The 19,337-nt window shown below is 53.9% G+C and overlaps 2 protein-coding genes across 2 annotated transcripts in view; one reads left to right on the forward strand and one right to left on the reverse strand.

The window, feature by feature from the left end:
• The window catches only part of Cog2 (component of oligomeric golgi complex 2), a 28,784-nt gene extending 22,934 nt beyond the window's left edge, over nt 1-5,850 (forward strand). The window contains exons 13-18 of the mRNA XM_051168643.1: nt 357-530; nt 1,201-1,273; nt 1,541-1,683; nt 3,532-3,671; nt 4,447-4,627; nt 5,592-5,850. Coding sequence (XP_051024600.1) covers nt 357-530; nt 1,201-1,273; nt 1,541-1,683; nt 3,532-3,671; nt 4,447-4,627; nt 5,592-5,693 — 813 coding nt within the window. The 3' untranslated portion in view covers nt 5,694-5,850. The remainder of the gene's footprint in view (nt 1-356; nt 531-1,200; nt 1,274-1,540; nt 1,684-3,531; nt 3,672-4,446; nt 4,628-5,591) is intronic.
• A 3,327-nt stretch (nt 5,851-9,177) lies between these two features.
• On the reverse strand, nt 9,178-16,873 carry Agt (angiotensinogen). The gene is made up of 4 exons (XM_051168964.1): nt 16,039-16,873; nt 12,360-12,627; nt 10,132-10,276; nt 9,178-9,528 (listed from the first exon to the last, which is right to left on the reverse strand). Exons 1-4 carry the CDS (start codon nt 16,871-16,873, stop codon nt 9,337-9,339), a joined length of 1,440 nt encoding a protein of 479 aa, XP_051024921.1. The 3' UTR covers nt 9,178-9,336.
• Between the last annotated feature and the right edge of the window lie 2,464 nt (nt 16,874-19,337).

A 19,337-nucleotide genomic window follows, 5' to 3' on the forward strand; every position in this document is an offset into this window, starting at 1 on the left:
CACCTTGAGTCTCTGGGTTTTTTGTAACTTGGCCAAATGGCTTCTGTAGGTGGCTGTGGTGAGGATTTGCTGTAAGCTGGGGTGCCAGGAGGAATGGGGGCACTGTGAAGGTCAGGGCACCTCTCCTCCCTCCCCTCTGCTCACTGACTTCCTCACACTCTCCTACCTCACTGGCTGTCTCAGAAGATACGAATCGAAGAACTGCAGGCCAGGACCTGCCTGGGGTAGACATGCTGTCTTTCTCTTGGTGTGTGTACTGTACAGTACAGTCTGCAGCTACTGTGTGCACAGAGCTCCTGAGTGTACAAATGCCCCGTGTCTTGAGTGAGGGTTTGATCCTTGAAATCCTTTTTCAGCTTTCTGTCAGGCCCATTGCTAATGAAAGCGTGAAGGAGACTAAAAAACCCTTGGCTGGCAGCAAAGACCCTTCCGAAGACCACGGCAGCCACCCTGCAGAAGCCGCAGCAGTGTCCACTTCTAGCACTCAGCTGGTGTACATGGTCTCAGATCTGGACAGGCTGCAGGAGTGGGTGAGCTTCACTGTACTGCTAGGTACATGGGCGTGTGAACTGCTGGGTTGCGGGCCCTGGACATTGTGCCTTCCTGAACTTTTCCCTCCACAATCAACCTGTGATGTGCCGCGTCTTTGCCCCCTGGTCCCTGCTGCGCTGCGCTCTGCCCACCGCTCCTTGCTCTCAACACAGGCTCCTCTGTTCCTTCATCGGCTCAGCTCTGCGTGGGCATGGCTGCGGAGGCTGGACTATAGTTATTGTTAGTTCACTGCCCCAAATGTTTGAGCGTGTGGATAGAATGAAAGTTTCCCGTCTGTTTTCTCTGTCGGGCTCCTGTTTTGCTCTCAGCATTCAGAGAACTTTACAGAACACACTCAAGAGTTTACACCTTCAGAAAAATTTTGCTTTCCACAGATTATATTCTGTGTGGTCTATCTACTGCGAGCAGTGTTGGTGTCATGGAGAGCAGGAAAATGGGTATTTGCTTTCCTCCTGCCTTCAGTGGCCGTGCAGCCGGGGGTCCCGTGCTGTGGGCTTCTGAGGTGAAAGTGTGGTCCCCGCGTGGTGAGGACTGACACCTGCAGATTCTGACTTAGCTCTCAGCAGTGGGTGGTCAAGTCTGAGTTATGGGTGCAAAGCTGCTGGTTCCGATCAAAAGAAGAACTAGTATCCAAAATGTGTGTTTCAGCTTCCAGAACTCCTGGAGACAGCCAAGCCAAAGCTCGAAGCCATCGGCTTTAAGAACTTCTCATCTATCTCAGGTAAAAAACGAATTCAGCCTCAGAAGCTCTGAGTAAGAAATAGTGTGGAGTACGAAGCCGCAGACTCAGGATGCTCAACATGGTGGCTCCAGCCGTAGGGCGTCCTTAGCTGTTCTGTGTTTGCTCTTTGACTTAACCTCTGTAAATGAGGCTGTTGCTCTGTACTGATGACCTGATTTACTAGCACACTCTAAACACCACGGTGACATTTTAATGACACTTACTCTAGCTGGACCAGTGACTCACGCCGCTGCCCTGTGTCCACAGCGGCCCTGGAAGACTCCCAGAGTGCCTTGTCTGCCCACGTGCCAGCTCTGAGCAGCAGGATTGTCCAGGGCCTGAGTGAGTCTTGCTTCAGTTATCTGAAGAGTGCCCTGGAGGTCCCCAGGCTCTACCGCAGGACCAACAAGGTCAGTGCCACCTGTGGAGAGAGCTGAGTGGTGTGCGGGGCCAGGGAGACGTGGGCCACAGGCAGGTTGGAGGGTGTTCTGAAGTAAGGGGCTTAGGGGGGGTTGGAGCTGGCTGCCAGCACAGCCTGCAGTGTGCCCTTGGGCCTGTGGGCTTTGGCTTTTAAGGAAAAGTACTTTTTTGTATGTGTGTGAGTCCTGACTGGCCTGGAACTCACTGTATAAACCAGAGTTGCCTCAACACCACAGAGATCTGTTTGCCTCTCTGCCTCTGTAGGGCTGACATTAAAGTTGTATATAGTACCTGGCTGGAAAAGTACTTTCCTAAAAATGAAATTAAATTTTTTTTACTTAATGCATATGACTATTTTCCTGCATGTGTGTATGTACACCGTGTTCCTACCTGCTGGATCCAGGGTTACAGATGGTTGGAGTCACCATGTGGGTGCTGGGAATCAAACCTGGGCCCTCTGCAAGCTCTTACCTGCTGGGCCTTCTTTCCAGCACCAGGAAACCACTTAGTAACATTTCCAAGTCCTATGTATTTAAAATTCATTTTTGTCTTCATGTAGCTCTCAGTTTTTTAAGTTAATCTTACTCCTGCAAATTGTTATTGGAAATACCTGATTTTCCTTGTTCTTTAGTGAAACAATAGGAAGGATGGTATTTAGAATGTGTAGGGGCCAGTGGGGTACGGGTAGGGGTACTTGCTGCCCAGAGCACGGGCTGCCTGGTGCCAGAGCGGCTTTCTGGCACTGGAGGAGCCCCTTGGGGATGTGCGCCCTCGTGCGGTCTCGCCTTGTACTCGCCCCAGGGTCTGTTTCTCCCCTCTTTTTCTTTCACAGTCAGGTGCTTTAGACGTAATTTAGTGCATTCTAATTTACTGACTTCCCAGATGCTCAGGAGCTAAGATGGCCATGCCCATCTCCTGTTAGCATGGCTCTTCCCATTTGTTGCAAGAACTTTGGGGTACAAGAAGTGACTCCTTGTTGCTGGTGACACTGAGCACAGTTTTCTGACGGGGCTCTTTGCTCTCGATCGTTTGCTGCCGCCACCACCATCATCAGCATCATCTTCACCACCATCATCACCATAGTCATCTTCATCACCATCATCACCATAGCTACTGTCACCATCATCTTCATCACCATCATCACCATCGTAGCTACTGCCATTGCCATCGTCTTTGGAGTCAGGGCTTTCCTTACTTTGTAGCCCAGGGTAGCTTGGAATTCATTGTTACCCTCAAACTCGTTGCAGTCCTGTGCCTCAGCCCCTCCTAAGTGTTAGGGTGACAAGCTGGGCCGCCATGTCCAGCTGCCCCTTTTTGTGTTAAAGTTTGGACTGGCAAAGCCCTGTGCCGTGGCCACACCTGGAATCCCGGCACCTGGCTAACAGGAGGATCAGGGGTGACGTGACGTGACGTGACATGGAGCTGCGATGTCAGCCTGCCTCAGACATACAGAGCAGAGTTAGATGAGCAGTAGAGATGCCACTTGTAACAAAGCATCCTGCTTTGCTGGTTGTTGCTGGGCCTGAGGCCACTGCTTGGCTGGGAGGGCCCTGTGCACGTTACCAGGTGCTTTCCTTTTCCTTCCGTTCTATGGGCGTCGTAGAGGTGTGTGTGTGTGAACGTGCCCAGCACATCAGGTCCCTGGGCATCTCCTGGTAGGAGAAGTCAGGACTCAGCCCTAAGCATCCTTCGTCAGAGTCAAGCCTGACTGGAGCAGAGGGCAGGGTCCTCTCGATTTCTCTGGGCCTCCAGTTACTTCCTGGGAGGGATGGAGCTGTTTGCTGGACGCTGACATATGACGATTCATTCTCTGTACCCTGTTGATGATGGCATTCCAGGAGGTGCCCAGCACAGCCTCCTCTTACGTGGACAGTGCACTGAAGCCGTTCTACCAGCTTCAGCATGGGCACGGGGACAAGGTGAAGCCAGCAGTGATGCAGCGCTGGCTGCAGGAAGCTCTGTCTGAGAGCACACACAGGTGAGCTGCTGTCTGCACCTGCCTGGGTTACACAGAGAGACCACAGTGGGCAAGGTGTGAGGTGTCAGTTGGTCCTCACGCCCATTTTGCAGTAAGGTTTTTTCACTTGGGTTCAGTCCCAGCCCCCACCTTGTGCCTAATCCTGTGGGATTTGTGGGCAAATAAGTTCCAAGTGCCACACAGCCAGCTTGCCACCCAGGTGAGATAGTGACTGATTTGTAATGTTACATTGAAAGTTTGGGTGAGCTCTTGGCTTCCCTTGACATGCTGCAGAGGGTCCTGCACCTGCACAGGACACAGGGAGGCCACAGCTCACTTCCCAGTGTGGTCTCCCAAAGCTCTCCACTTTGTTGAGACAGGGTCTCACTGAGCCTGCAGCTCACCAATCAGCTGTCCTGGTCAGCCAGAGCCCCAGTGAGCCTCCTGAGTCTGCATTCCAAGGCTAGAGCTGCAGGCGCACATCTGGTAGATGCTGGGCTCTGAGCCCAGGTCCTCATGAAGGCTAGAGCTACAGGCGCACATCACTGATAGATGCTGGGCTCTGAACCCAGGTCCTCGTGTTTGCACAGCAAACTCTTGACCTTTTGAGCCATCTCCCGGCCACAGGACTAGTGTGTAAACAAACACCTGCTCTCAGAGAACATCATGCTGGAGACCGAGCAAACATGATGACACACTTCCCAGTTTGAGTGTGGTTGCCATCTCAAAGCCAATCCCTGTCTGCTGTCACTGGTATTTGTCAGTTACCAAGCCTTCGTTGCCACCTTGTGCCCAGGTACTTTGAGACCGTGTCAGATGTGCTGGACTCAGTGAAGAAGATGGAGGAGAGCCTGAAGCGCCTCAAACAAGCCAGGAGGTCCCCAGCCACCAATCCTGTCAGTTCCAGTGGCGGCATGAGTGATGATGACAAGATCCGGCTGCAACTGGCCCTGGATGTGGAGTACCTGGGAGAACAGGTACCAGCAACGTGCGCCCGGTTCTGAGGGCCTGGCTGTAGCCAGGGCTGGGGTGTCACCTCCCTAGGGCTGACAGTAGAAGAGTCATGCCTGGTTTGCTGCGAAAGAGAGTGCATGCCAGGACGAGGCGGTAGAAAAGGTCACAGAGCACCCCCACACACACACACACACCAGGAGGTGCCTTTGGTGCTTCAGCATCTGCCCAGCCTGTCAGCATACCTCCCTTGCTGCCCACAGCCTCCTGTCGCGGGCCCTGTCACGGTGGATGGCTGATGGCAGCTTGTAGAGAGCGCAGTGACATGTTCATACCACCAAACTTACAGTGTAGGAAGCTGCCTTTCTTGATAGTCTGGGTTCATACACAGCGTGTCAGTTATCCCAGCATTGAGAATGCCTAGGCAGGGGGATTGCCATGAGTTGGATTATAAGGCCATTTCAAAACTAGAAAGACAGACAAACAGCCTGCTAATATCAGCTGCCGTGTTTAGAAATCTAAAGTCTCCCACAAGCAAACAAGGGCAGAGAAAGACAAGTCAGAAGGAAGGACAGATATGCTGTCCCTGCTGCTGTTCTGGAAGGACACCAGTAGCCACAGAGCGCTGCCAAGCTGTGCGTCTTCAGTCCATCACTCTCTGAAAAGGGCGCTGAGAGAAAGGAGGGCTCAGGGAGAGCTTCTCAAACTGAAGAATAGTTTTCTTTCTCGTTCTCTGCACATGGGTTTTCTCTCGTGGCATTTTCTAAAGCCCAGAGTCTGGTGGGTGGGCTGAGAGATTCAAACCTGCTGGCCTCTTAGCATGGGAAGCTGTGACCCACACCATGTGGTCCTGCAGCAAGCCAGTCCTTCGCTCTCCTTCCTCTAAGAACTCTTCCTGCTGATGGGGCAGGCTCAGTTTGTCCTGACTTTAATGGCGGCCTCTTTCCACTCAGCTCTCACCAGTGACGACTCTGTCTCATGCCTTTGCAGATACAAAAGATGGGCTTGCAGACCAGTGACATCAAGAGTTTTCCAGCCCTGGCGGAGCTCGTCCTCGCTGCCAGGGACCAGGCGACTGCAGAACAGCCCTAGGCATCCTGACAGGATCTGCAGTGGGAAGAAAGCCCTTGTCCTCTGAGTCGCTGAGCAACAGCCTGTACCCTGCCCAGTGTGTGTGGACATCTTTCACCCAGAAAGAACCAGAAGCCTTTCCATTGTATGGAAGACAGTTGTTATGACATTTGAAGCTTTTTACTATAGTTTACAGAACAAATTGTTTTATTTTTATTGTAAATCTTAGTGTAGACAGGACGATTTCTACAGTAGGGTTAAAGTAAATGTGTAAGTGGCTGGGAGGCTGCCCCAGCTCTTCAGGGAAGTGCTGGGCAGCGTGCAGCAGCAGTCTCCAACCTGGGGGACACTGTCGGGCCTGCACCTCCTTAGAGGATGCAGGGTGGCCGTCCCGTCTTGACACATAAGAATAGCACTTCTGATCTTGCCATCCATGACACCTCTGTCAGGGGCCAGAGATGACTTAATAAAAGAAGTATCTGCTGCAAGTATGGACATCATGAATTCAGTCCAGGTGGCCCTCAGCACGCACACCATCAGCAACGCGCAGTCCCTGTGGCACAGATGGCAGGGTCCTGTCTGTGTGGAGCTCCCTCCAGCTGCTGGAGTCTAACACGGGCCAGTCAGCCCCATCTGCCTGGCAGGCTGCTGCCGATGTGTGGTGTGGGCCTCTACCGAGGAACTAGAGGTCATAGCCGTGTCTTTCATACCCGAGGAGCCCTGCACATCCTTGTCCACGATGGCTCTGTCACCTCATCCCAGACAGGAGAGAGCAGAGTCCCCAACCCCACTCTGCATAGCTCTCCATCCCGCAGATAGGTAACTGACAGGTGGGATCCAAACCCAGGTTGCCAGCCCGTGTGCTCACACACAGGGGCCTCAGCCCAGAGAGTCGGCGCTCCACAGTGGCTTTGAGGCCTGAGCTCTTACCCTGCTGGCTCTGATTGGACCATTGCATTCCAGCCTCCCTGTCACGCTCTGTGCTTGAGAGCAGGGTGTTCAGGCAAAAACTAACAGTTTCAGACTTGCGTCTAGCTCCTCAGAACAGCTCCCTTCCAGCTTGCTCTAGTTTCCCAGTGACAGTGTTTTATTCAGTCAGGTTTAAAGTTGAATTAATATATTCTTTCCAGCTTCAACATGCACACTAAACATCTGACTCCATTGAGGTGACTGCTTTCTGGTATAGAAGAAGCCTGTAAAGAGGAGGCCAGTCTGCCAGCCAGGGCCCTGCAGCCACTGTCTCCCTCCCGGGCCACCAAAGGGGATGCGTTCAATGTCTCAGGCTTTGAGTGGTCGCAGATAGGGCGGCAGAGCTGGGAGAGGCACTTCTGTTCCGGACGCAGACGGTCAGAATCAGTGTGTGCAGCTGCGTCCCTCCGAGACCTGTTCTCTGTCAGGAGGACCCTACGCTGTATCTACCACGCTCCAGCCCGTGGAGCGCTGGGTGTGGAGTCGGAGTGGGCTGGCCTAACTGGGGAGAGCCACTCACCCTGAGGACTGCAGGTGTGTGACCAGCAGGACTTGTGCTGGCTTCCCGGGCAGCTTGCAGCCTGTCAGTCACAAGGCAGAGCTCTGACACCAGGTCAGTTAGCAGGATGGATGGCACAGGCCAGGCTCGGGCCTCTGCTGAAGCAGATAGCTGTGCAGTGTCACTTGTGCCAGCCCACCTGTGGAGGACTAGCAGGAGGAGGAGAAAAGGAGGCTTCATGTTGGGACCTCAGCCATAGTGCAGGTGGGGGACAGTCTGAACCTCTGAGGCGGTCTCTGTGGTTCTGGCACCCCTGAGCTTAGGCCAGCCCCATGACTGCCTAGTCAGAGGTTCCTATGGCAGGAAGTAGGGGACAACTAGATCTACTCTTTACAAGCCTGGGCTGCTCTGGGTGAGGGTGGCCTCCAAGGACTAGCTCTGATTTTTGCTCTACAAGGGACCAGTCTCAGCGTGGACATCAGCTCACCACTGTTGTCTTCCGTCTGTTCCTATGATGGTTCAAATTGTCGGCCTGATGAATCTACATGCATCCGAGAAACAGAACTCTGGGCGTTCCTATGAGGGGGCTTCTAGGTTGGGTTAGGTGAAGTGGGAAGGCCCACACGGAAAGTGGGCAAAAGCGGCATCCCACGGAGGAAGAAAGAACTGAGCATCAGCCTCCGTGGGGGGGTGTGTGTGTACGCACGCATGTGTACACGCTCGTCTCCTACCACACTTGCCCCCCCCACCAGTGTGTGTGTACGCACGCATGTGTACGCTCGTCTCCTACCACACTTGCCCCCCCACCAGTGTGTGTGTACGCACGCATGTGTACGCTCGTCTCCTACCACACTTGCCCCCCACCAGTGTGTGTGTACATGCACGTGTACACGCTCGTCTCCTGCCACACTTGCCCCCACCACCACTCACACATGCTTTTGTCTGATGTTTTGTCACAGCGATGTGACATTTACCCACCTCTAGAGCAGGGCCTTTACAATGAGAGTTAACTTACTCACCGTAGCAGTTCCTGTTCTGCACATAGGCCAGGGAGAATGAGGAGCTGCCTTCTAGTTAATCATGGCACATAGGTCTCTCACCATGCTGCCTGGCACAAGCAGGGCATGCCACACCCACAGGGTAAAGTGCCAGAGATGAGGGAACGGGGCCTGGGTGAGAAAAGCTGAGCCTCAAGGGCCATACAGCTCTTCTGTCAGGGTGAAGGTCAGTCACAGGGGCACGCTTCCACTGTGGTCCCAGCTCCAGGCTCAGGTTAGGCTAACACGCGATTTCCCGCTGTCTCCACCCTGTGACTCCACTGCTGCTCTCCGGCCTTGTCCTGTGGCTAACATGCTACATTGTTCACCTGCACACACACGCGCGCACACGCACACACACACACACCCTCAGCCTGCCTGCCTTCTTTCTCAGCGTAGGCCCTAGATCTGTAAGCTGTGTCTCTAATCTCAAGGGGACAGGCGGGAGAGAAGCAAGTAGCAAGCCTGTGTCTCCGGTGAAAAGGGAGCACCCTGAGCCCAGGTACTCTCAAGGCCAGGTGGGGATGGGCCTCTCCTGTCCACCACCACACACTGGCCTCCCTCTGAAGAGCTTCAGGAACATGCTTTGCTCCGCCCGTCGGCTAAGCCGAGCATGTCCGTTCTGCAGATGACATTGTGTCTAGCTTATCACTGAAACACAGTTCTCAGCAAAGAGAGGAACACGGCACTACACTAGTATGAATCCAGTTGCTGTTCAAAACATGGTGCAATGGGAAAGAAAGGGTAAGGAGGTGTGGGGACTCTGGAGGTCACTGTCTCACACTCAGCGAGCTAAACGCAAACCCAAAGCAAGGGGACAGCGTGCATTTTAATGTTAAAACCCAATTTCTGCTCTTGAATAAAAAGGGATTGCTTTTTGGTTTCACAAACAGTTGTTCGATCCAAATTCTTGCCAGAATGGCAGTTCTATGCAAAGTGCCAGCTCCTGGCTCTCACCCCAGTCTCCAAACAAACCCACAGCTCAGGAGGCGGGCTCTGCTGCTCATTGTTTATTCCCCATCAGTGCTGTCTCCAAGGAGACGGCCTCTGCCTCGCTGGGAGGGGTGATGGGAAGCCAGGGGTCACAGCAATGAGTTTTGTGTAGCTCTCTGAAGCTGGCCTTGTCTCCATGGCTGCTCACAAGGGCCCCTCTGGCACCTCACACCACACTCTGAGGCCTATCTACTCTGCCTAGGAAGTGCAGGGCGCCTGAGTACCGCTCATAGATGGCAAACAGGAACGAACTGTCCAGAGTCACATCCAGGGCCTCAGCTGAGCCAGGCTGCTGGGCAGGCTCGCTTGGCTGCCCTTCCTCTCCTGCTCTGAGTTCAAGGAGAACGCTGTTGAGAACCTGCAAAGCAGAAACATCTCTCCTTCAGGAGGCCTTGTGCAGGCCAGCAGCTGCAATCAGCTCCCCCAAGGAAGGACACTGGTCAGCCTGCCAGAAGTGTGCCCTCTAAGTGGCCAGTGAGCACCAACACACTGCTCCCAAAGAAACCCATCCCCACCCCACCTGCCATCTTGATGTTGCCCTCCAGTGTTTGGCCAGATGGCACAGTGGATCTTATCTTCTATAGTGCTTCCTCTATGTTTCCCAGCATCCTTGGTGATGCCGATAATATCCAGGCACATCCTCTATTTTACGTAGTTCTTGACTACTGAGCTGCTCCCCAAAGAAACTACAGATCAGAGCATTGTGGAGGGGCATTCTCCCACCCTAATCCTCAACAGCTTCCTGGAGAAAGCTGGACTTAACAGGGACAGCGATGGGCCTAGGGCTAGAGGTAGCAAGCAAGCTGAGGGAGACTGCTGTTCCATGTGTCAGCGGGAAGCCTGAGGGCACTGGTGATGCCTGCTGGCCCTGTTCTCCCCTCCCTCCCCTGCTGGTCTTGTGCATAGCTTTTTCCACATGGCCATCCACCACCCCCTGCGGCACAGCCAGGGCAGCACTCACCTCTCCCACCCTTGGGTTGGTCTCAGCAATCTTGCCCAGATTTGCCTCGGCACCCAAAAGGGTGGGTAGCTTGGCCTGGGCCAGCAAGTCTTGCAGGTTGTAGGATCCTCGAATTTCCAGCTGGGGTAGGGTCAGGCGGATGGCCCTGTGGAGATAGATAATGCCCTTAAGGGTCTGGGGAGCTGCGACCCACTGAGGAAGGGGCTGAGTTGAAACAGTCCCTCCTGGAAGGAGAGGCACAAGACTCAGAAAGCTGCAAGACTCACAGGCTCCTCCCCAGCATCCTATAAACAGCAAACAGCTGCTGGCGGGGAGAGGAGGCTGGGAGAGCTGCCTCCAGGCTGCACAGGGAGCCCCAGTGATACAGTTTTCTGGGTGCCCACCCGTGCTGCGGTGGGCTCCTTGGTGATGTGCCCATACTCATGCAGAGAGTCACAGTGAATGCATGACCCAATCCGACTTGCCAGGGATTCATGAGTTGGCCTGAAGTTGGTGCCCTATCTGGGTGAATAGATGTTTGCTTGTGTCTCCCAGGGAAAGGTCACACAGAAGGTGTGGGAAAGATTAAGCTTTGTCACAGGTGGAAGCAGTCTTGGTGGGCTTTACCCATGAATACCTTGTGACAGACTGAGTGGAGCCATCTTGGACCAGGAATTCAGGAAGCAGACCTGGGAACTCCACCTGGACTATTGTTTTTCTAATTGACCCTCAACGGGAGAAGGAGACCGCCCTTCCCACGTGACTCTGGGAGGTGGGGAGGAGAGAACAACAGGTTCAGCCCAGGCTTGAGGCGTGTGGAGCAGCGGACAGGCTGGACCAGCACTCGGGCCGGAGAGACACCTAAGGACCCGTCCCGTGGAACAGATACCGGAAGGTTCACTCTTTTGTCCCTTTAACCTTTTTTCCTTCTTGTGTAAGCTAGTTGGGTTGTATAATAAAGTTTAATTATTAAGAAACAGAGCCAACAAGAAGGGGACATTCTCACCCCAAGGAAAGTCTCAGAAACAAACACGACAAAAGCCTCCTGAAACAGGAGGCAGACGTGGAACATCACTGTGGAGAGCTTGCTGACGATAGGCAGCTGTCTGCGCTTTGGTCTCAGCCTGGCTGCATAAGGAGGACCTTCCATGGGAAAGTAAAAAAAAATGCCTTTAAACAACAGGCTATTAAGCCGGGCGGTGGTGGTGCACTCCTTTAATCCCAGCACTCGGGAGGCAGAGGCAGGCTGATCGCTGTGAGTTCGAGGCCAGCCTGGTCTACAAAGCGAGTCCAGGACAGTCAAGGCTACACAGAGAGACCCTGTCTTGAAAACAAACAAACAAACAAAACCAGAAAAACAGAAAACAAAAAACCAGTCTATTAGCCAGGCAGGTGCCTCATTCCTGTGCTGGCTGGTTTTATATCAACTTGACACAAGCTAGACTCATCTGAAAGAGGAGACTCTTAGCTAAGAAAATGCTTCTCGGGCTGGAGAGATAGATGGCTCAGAGGTTAAGAGCCCCGCCCGCTTGCTCTTCCAGAGGACCCAAGTTCAATTCCCGGCAACCTCATGATGGTTCACCATCTATAATGAGATCTGGTGCCCTCTTCTGGCCTGCAGGTATAAAGCACTCATATATATTAAATAAATAAATAAATCTGAAAGAGAAAGAAAGAAGGAAAGAAAGAAAACACCTCTCTAAGAGTAGGTTGCAGGCAAGCCTGTAAGGCATTTTGCTAGTTGGCGATTGATGGAGAGGGCCCAGCTCATTGTGGGTGGGGTCATCCCTGGGCTAGTCACCCTGGGCTCTATAAGAAATTGGGCTGAGCAAGCCATGAGGAGCAAGCCAGTAAGCAGCAACCTTCTGTGGCCTCTCATCAGCTCCTGCCTCTAGGTTCCTTCCTGTTTGAGCTCCTGCCTGACTTCCTCCCGTGTTGGACTGTCATCTGGAAGTGTAAGCCAAATTAACCCTTTCCTCCTCAACTTGCTTTTTGGTCACGGTGTTTCATCACAGCAATAGTGACCCTGACTAAGACAGCCCCAGCTGGCTCATTGCCTCCCTGTGGAGGGAGGTAGTATCCATGGCATCACAGATAACAAGCCGTACCCTCAGCCACACTGCTCATGATAGCACGGTGGGGGGAGGGGGCGGTAACAGGACGTGCCGTTTATGTGGACAGAACGTGTGAGCACACGGTGGATGCCACCCTTGCAACTCTATCCCCTACGGGTCCCACACACTTCCTACCGAGGTGGCGGGTTCCTTATCCGAGTCAGAAAGTCGTGCTGGAAGATGAGGGCCTCCACCCTGTCTAGGTCTGAGATGCAGTGGGGCTGGATCAGCAACAGGCTGGCACTCTCTCCCAGGGGCACACGTGTCATGGAGAAGTTGTTCTGGGAGTCACTCCAGTGCTGGAAGTTGCCAGTGCCAGAGAGCATAGGGACAGACACGGAGGTGCTGTTGTTCACCCAGAATTCGTGGAGCCCAGGCAGCTGCGAGAAGCCCTTCATCACCCCTGGAAGCAGCAGAGACAGGAGGAAGGCTCAGCGTGAGGATGGCGAAGCCGGGCAGGGATTCTCACACCCTGGCTCCTGTCACAGCATCCACTCCTGCTCTTTCCGCCACGAGGCTGCACTGGCCTGGCCTGGGAACTTCACCCTTAGGTGCTCTCTGAAACCCATTTGCAAATCGCGGCCACTTGAGCTCCCCAGAGAGGTCCTAAGAGCAGCAGAAGACGACATGGCACATGCTGGTGTGTAGTGTGAGGTCTCATATCTGTGACCTGCAAGGGATTCAATCTACTCCTCCTATCTAGCCAGGCAAGCTCATCCACTCTGGTTTGCAAGCTTAATTTTTAAAAAGCTTAGACATTATGGTCTGGGGAGATGGCTCTGTGGATAAACTGCTTGCTCTATAAACAAGATGACCTGTGCCTACAGCCCCAAACCTTTGTGATAGCCTGGCATGGCTATGCAGGACCTAACACCAACACTGGGGATGAGGAGACATAAGGGCCCCTGGAGCTCACTGGCCAGTCTCGCAGAAATGGTAGGCCCCAGGTTGGGTGAGAAACTCTGTATCAAAAAAAAAAAAAAAAAGTAAAAAAACAATAGAAGACTCCCAATCTCTCCCTCTATGCACAGGTGTATGCACAGACATACACCACACACATATGGGGAAAAAAAAAAAGGCCATATTTTTTGAGCAGTGCTAGACCCCAGCAAAGCTGAGGACAAAGTGCAGCTTCCTGTGCCCCCTCTCAACACCTCACCCTGAGCCTACAAGGATGTCCAGAGCCCTCAGCTCACGTGGCACCTGCTCTTGTTGGACACCCCGCAGGGCTGGACAAAGCTGCAATGACAAAGCCCAGCCCTGTGGCCCCACCAGAGCCATTTCTCTCTGTCCATCCATGTACTCTTAAGCAGCCTACCCTGCTGGGAGACCGCAGCCCCCACCTCCCACATAATGCATTTCATTGCAGCTGCCCAAGCTCCTGGACCAAGACTGAAGTGTTCAGCATCCCTTGCGATGGAGACAGGGGCAAGATGCTATGGTGGCCACAGGGATCTGAGCACAGAGTCTTCTTGGGCAGCGGTGAACTGGGGAGGGGGTAGGAAGGGAAGTGCATTGCAAGCTGAGCCACCCAGCCTGGATACCGTGGGCTCAGCCAGCAGCGCACACTGGGTGCTGTTGGATTCTCCTTAAAGCACCCTACATAACATGGAGGCTATAGGCCTGAGGTTGGGGTGCAGGCCCAGCTCAGCAGAGGGCGCCCACGGAGCACGTGTCCTGCTGCATGATGTCAGGGGTCACCAGTGTGACTCCAAAAGGGATTGGACATGGTTTGGCTCCACCTGGGCCCAGGTTACGTGAAAACAGGATGATAGCCTTGAACTCAGAGCCCTCTATGGAGAGTGACAAGAGCTGTTCCCAAAAGACCCTGGGAGTGGCTCGCACCTGCAATCTCAGCTCTTAGAATGCTGAGGCAGGAGGTATCACTGAGAGCTCAAGGCCGCCTGAGCTACATAGTGAGACCCTGTCACGTGTATGCAGTTCACACGCATGAGAAGCTGGCACGTCACCACAGGGGCCTCCTCGGCGCTAAGTGGTTTATAGTGAAAAGCACTGAACTTTTATCTCTAGCAAAAAAAAAAAAAAAAAAAAAATCAAAGAAAAACAGGATATGGCCTCTCGAAAGATGCTGGGATCCGAGGCTGTCCTTTTTCCCACTCGTCCCTGTGCTCCCTGGACCTCAGCTCATTAGCCCTACTCTAGGCTGAATAAACCTCCCCAGGCACGTCCCCTGGTGTCATGGAAACTGCCAGGACCATTCAAGCTCTGGGGACATCAAGTACTGGACAAAGAGCACTGGAGACCATGAGCCTGAGGCCTGGAGGCGTCACTAGACACAAATACTTAACTGTCCCCAAGGTTGTTGCTAAGGGGACCTGGGGGTTCTGAGGCAGTCTGCAGTCTCACAGGTGTGAGGAAGGGGGTTAGCCTCTGGCAGGGGAAGCCAGGCAGCACTGACATCAGGACAGAACGTGGGTGAGCAACCTGGACTCTGAGCGCTGGTACCCTCATTTTCCTCCTCCTCTTCCCCGTTCTTTTCCTCTTCCTCTTCTTTCTCCCTCCCCTCCTCCTCTCGCTCCCCTTCCTCCTCCCCTCCTGCCTCCAGCTGCCTCCCCTTACCTTTCTTCTTTTTTCTTCCCTTCCTTTTCTCATCTTCCTTCTCCCCATTCCTCCCCCCACTCCTTTTTCCTCCTCCCTCCCTCCCTCCCTCTCTTCCCTCCGTTGCCCCTGTCCCCTCCCTGCTTCTGCAGTCTGGCTTGTAGAAACAGGCATTCCCCCCAGGCCAGCCACCATTGACACTTTGGCCCTTCGGGAGTGCTCCCTTCTCCATGACAGTCTTCCCAGGGCTCCTCGAGGACTGTGGCACATCAGTTCCAGGTTCCTTCCCACCCTACACAGTGTGTAGCCCCCTTCACCAGCCTCAGGGCTGCCTCTGTCCCCTGACATTCCTAGTCTCAAAGCCAAGCCAAGGTCTTTCCCCGTGCGAATGTATAGACTGCAAAGATGTCGCAGCGGCCAACTCATCACCAGCCCCTCTGGCATGCTGGCATGTCTCTCTGCCAGCCCCCAATGACGTGCCCCTCCCCCAGCAGCCATCCATTTGAAGTGTAGGTTCCCAGGACCGTGTATCCGGACCATTGTAAACCTTAGGGTACCATCCCCCACCTGATGTGCTGTCACAGGCCACAGGGCAGACCTCCTAGGAATAAAAGTGTCCTGTTCAGCCCACTGGAGTCAGAGCACCTTCACAGGACGCGCTGTCTCTGAGCCCAGCCTGCCCCTCCACCCTCACCCCTACCCTGATCTCCTGAGGCTTTGGATGCCTGTCCTTGGCCCTCACCAGCCTGTTACACCTCATTCCTCTCACCTCACAGTTAGCACTGTTCCCCGCTTTGTTGCCTCAGGTATTTGACCTCGGTGCTGATATTTAATAAGATCCCTGGGGGTGGGTGTCAGGATCTCCTGCCCCTCTGAGACCCCTGCCCAGTCTTGCAATTAGGAAGACTTTCGTTGACTGGATAAGCAACTTCCTGAACAGGGATATATGGGCAGCTCCCCATGTGAGCTAGTAAGCTGGGAGTTCATGTGTGGGCAGCCACCCTAGCCCCAGGCTTCTCAAGACACAGGAGCACGGCCCAGCACGGAAGGGCTATGGGCTAGGGAGGTGAGGCTGTGCCATCCTGAGCCAGGTTTGCTTTCTTTGCCTCCAGGGCTTCACTGGGAAACACAGAGGCAGACGCCTGACATCTCTACCCATCTCACATGTGGACCATGGGGAAACCGTGGCATCCCAGATGCCATCTTTGGTACAAACCAGTGGGGCGGGGGAATGGGGGGTGGCACAGGGCCTCACCTTGGAAGTGAACGTAGGTGTTGAAAATGAGGGTGCTGTCTGTGCTGACCCCCTCCGATGGCAAGCTCATCTTCCACCCTGTCACGGCCTGCATGAATCTGTTGATTCTCTCAGTGGCAAGACCCGGGTCAGTGGATAAGTCCAGAGAGCGTGGGAAGACGGCTGAGGCAAAGGGAGGTAGGCTCTGAACAAACGGCTGCTTTAGGCGCAGGCCCGGGGCGGTGAATAGGCCCACCACGGTAGTCTGTAGCAGGTGTGCCTGGCTGCTGGTCCCACCCTGAGTGACCAGCAAGCCCTGAACGGCCTGCAGGGCAGCGAGGACCTTGTGCCCATCCAGCCGGGAAGTGCAGTCCTCCTCCTTCACGGGGACACCCAGCAGTGCCTGCAGCTGTCTGGCTGTGGGGTCCAAGGATCCAAGGTAGAAGGAGACTAGAGTGCCAAAGAGAGCTGGTGCAGAGAGGACGGCCCCTCTGGGCGCACTTCCTGCCTCGCTCAGCGTCTTGTACATGCGGAAGCCCATGAAGTTGGCGATCATGGCGACCTGGGAGGCTCGCAGGCGATCCTCGGCCTCCAGCTTCTCAGTGGCCAACACGAGCTGCTCTCGCAGGGTCTTCTCATCCACAGGGGAGGTCTTTGCCTGAATGGGAACAGGCATGAAGGTCGGCTCGGGGGGTGTCTCCGCCTGGGGGTTCTCCAGCTGGGCACAGGTGCTTTTGCTGTAGTAGAGGAGATGGAAGGGGTGGACGTATACGCGGTCCCCGGCTGTCAGGCTGGCCCAAGTCAGGATGCAGAAGATGACAGCGGAGGCCTTCCAGCCTATCCTTGTGGGAGTCATCATTGGTCTGAGCGCTCGCTCCTGTGTGCCCTGAAATACGTTTTTTTTTTTAGAGCAACAGGTGGTTATTTGGAGACCTGAAGCCAAAGCTTCCCTTGTCCTGGTACCCCCACACCCCTGTGGCTGTATGTAAGGTGCATTCTATGGTACAAACTGCCTCATGCTGTTTGAGCTCACTGAGGTAGGGCAGACTCCTTATCGCCATCCCAGGCCCAAGAGTGCTCGTACCAGTTGTCCCTGCTGGGTGCTTTGACAGCCTGGTCTGGCCATCTTTCGCCATCCATCCTTTGCTTCTGCCCATTACCTGCGATTTGGTTTTGCTTTTGTCTGCTATACACTTAGTAACTCACTCACTCAAAACCAAGAGCATGGTCACCATAGATGGCCCTGAGGAATCCACCTGCACCTGGCATCAGCGAGGGGAAGGAATGTGGTCAAGGATCCTGGGAAACTCGGGACGACCCACGCGGAAAGCACACCGCCGTCGCTGAATGCTCCTGGGTTTATGTGTTAACAGCCCCACTTCCAGGGCCCTGGGAAGTGGCTGAGACAGAGTGCAGGGCCTCCTGTGTGCTAGGCAGGGGCTGCACCATTGCAGCCTATCCCCACAGGCTATTTTACTATTTAAGACAGGGTTTTGGTGCTGGAGAGATGGCTCAGAGGTTAAGAGGACTGTCTGTTCTTCCAAAGGTCCTGAGTTCAATTCCCAGCAACCACATGGTGGCTCACAACTATCTATAATGAGATCTGGTGCCCTCTTCCGGTATACACGCATGCAAAACACTGTATATATGTGATAAATAAATAAATCTTAAAAAAAAAAAAAAAAAGACAGGGTTTCATGTAGCCCCCGCTGGTTGAACTCACGATGTATAGACTAGAATGATTCTGAAGTTCTTTTTTTTTTTTTTTTTGGTTTTTCGAGACAGGGTTTCTCTGTGTAGCCTTGGCCTTAGATTCTGAAGTTCTGATCCTCCTGCGTCCACTTCCTAGGTGCTTGCACTACACTGCTTGCGTCACTGCATGCTTGCACACCCCACCACTCCTAGCTTATACACGTGGGCTAGGGATCAACCCAGGCTCTCATGCATGCCAGGACAGCACCCCAAAGGGACTACAGCTCTAGCCCTCTTTTGACTCTTTATTTTAAGACAATGTCTCAGTAAGTTGCCCTGACTGACCTTGAAATCACTCTGTATTCTAGGCAGCCTTGAACTTCTGGTGTCTCCTGCGTCAGCCCCGTAAGTAGCTGGGATTACAGGCCTGCTTCACCCCCACTCAGCAGAATGTGACTGTTTTGGGAAAACAGGGCCTTTAAAGACACGACTAAGGGAAAACGGGGCCCTCACAGTGGCCCCCGGTGTTCTTAGACAAAGAGGGCTGGTGGGAACAGGGATCACATCATTTGGCAAAGTGCTTCTATGGCAAGCATGACGCCCTGAGCCAGAGCCCCAGAACCCCGTAGAGAGAGCAGGTGTGGTGGCGCATGCATGTTAACCTCAGCGCTCAGGCAGTGGAGACAGGTAGATCCCTGGAGTTTGGTGGACACAGGAGGCTCCCTAGGGAGCTACCTGGCTAATCAATCTAGCCAAATAGGTGAGCCCTAAGCCAATGAAAGACGCTGTATCCCAGGAGATGGAGACTTATGTTGTGATGATACCAAAAGTTTTTAACCCAGCCTCTCTACCAGTGAGGACACTTGCACACTCATACACATCTACCCTCACAAACGCATACAAACACACTCGCACGCGCGTACACACGAGGACGTCAGGACACAGGAACACAGAGATCTATGAGAGACACGGGGAGAGGATTTAATGTACAAGCCGAAGGCAGAGGCCTCAGGAGGCCTCAGCTCTGACCACGCCTGGACCGTGGCTTTCTGGAGCTCCTCTTGGTATCCTCCTAGGCTGGAGCACCGTCCTGGTAGAACCAGAACACACCGGATGGCGATGGCTGAGTGCATCCCTAGAGAACCAGTGTGGACAGCCCGCTGGTCTTTGTGGAGCCCTCGGACCCACACAGGTGTGCCCTAGGACTGATTTTAGTGTCCATGAGGTCCTAACCTGCAGCCCGCATTGGGCTCCAAAGGCCTTGTCCAAGCCCAGGTCCTTCGTACCTGTCACGCTCCAGGCAGGCTGGATCCCACACAGTGGCTAAAGATGCCATAACTGGCCTGCCTGCCCCGCTCTGCTCACCCAGGGCTGGCTTCAGCGGTCTATGGTAGGCCGGGAGGTGATTTGTCAGGTACCCATGGGCCAGGGGATGGGGTGGGCCACTGAGCTAGAGACTGTTTTCCTCTGACCCTCAGCTGTGCTCCAGCCTCAGCTATCACAGTGTGTGGGGTTAGCCTAGGATCTCAGAGGAAGCTTCCTGAGCTGACTCCGAAAAACCCACCTCTTACTCCTCTGACCTTCATGGGGAAAAGGAGAATTCAGTCCTGACCACGCAGTCCATATAT

The sequence above is a fragment of the Acomys russatus genome, chromosome 26, assembly GCF_903995435.1.
Source record: "Acomys russatus chromosome 26, mAcoRus1.1, whole genome shotgun sequence".
Taxonomy (NCBI): domain Eukaryota; kingdom Metazoa; phylum Chordata; class Mammalia; order Rodentia; family Muridae; genus Acomys; species Acomys russatus.

What these genes read in the sequence shown, in the direction of transcription:
- Agt (XM_051168964.1), bottom strand. Translation starts at nt 16,873, where the DNA reads ATGACTCCCACAAGGATAGGCTGGAAGGCCTCCGCTGTCATCTTCTGC. An exon ending in CACCTACGTTCACTTCCAAG is followed by an intron (nt 12,628 to 16,038) that starts GTGAGGCCCTGT and finishes TGCTGCTTCCAG; the next exon opens with GGGTGATGAAGGGCTTCTCG. An exon ending in ATAAGGAACCCGCCACCTCG is followed by an intron (nt 10,277 to 12,359) that starts GTAGGAAGTGTG and finishes CTATCTCCACAG; the next exon opens with GGCCATCCGCCTGACCCTAC.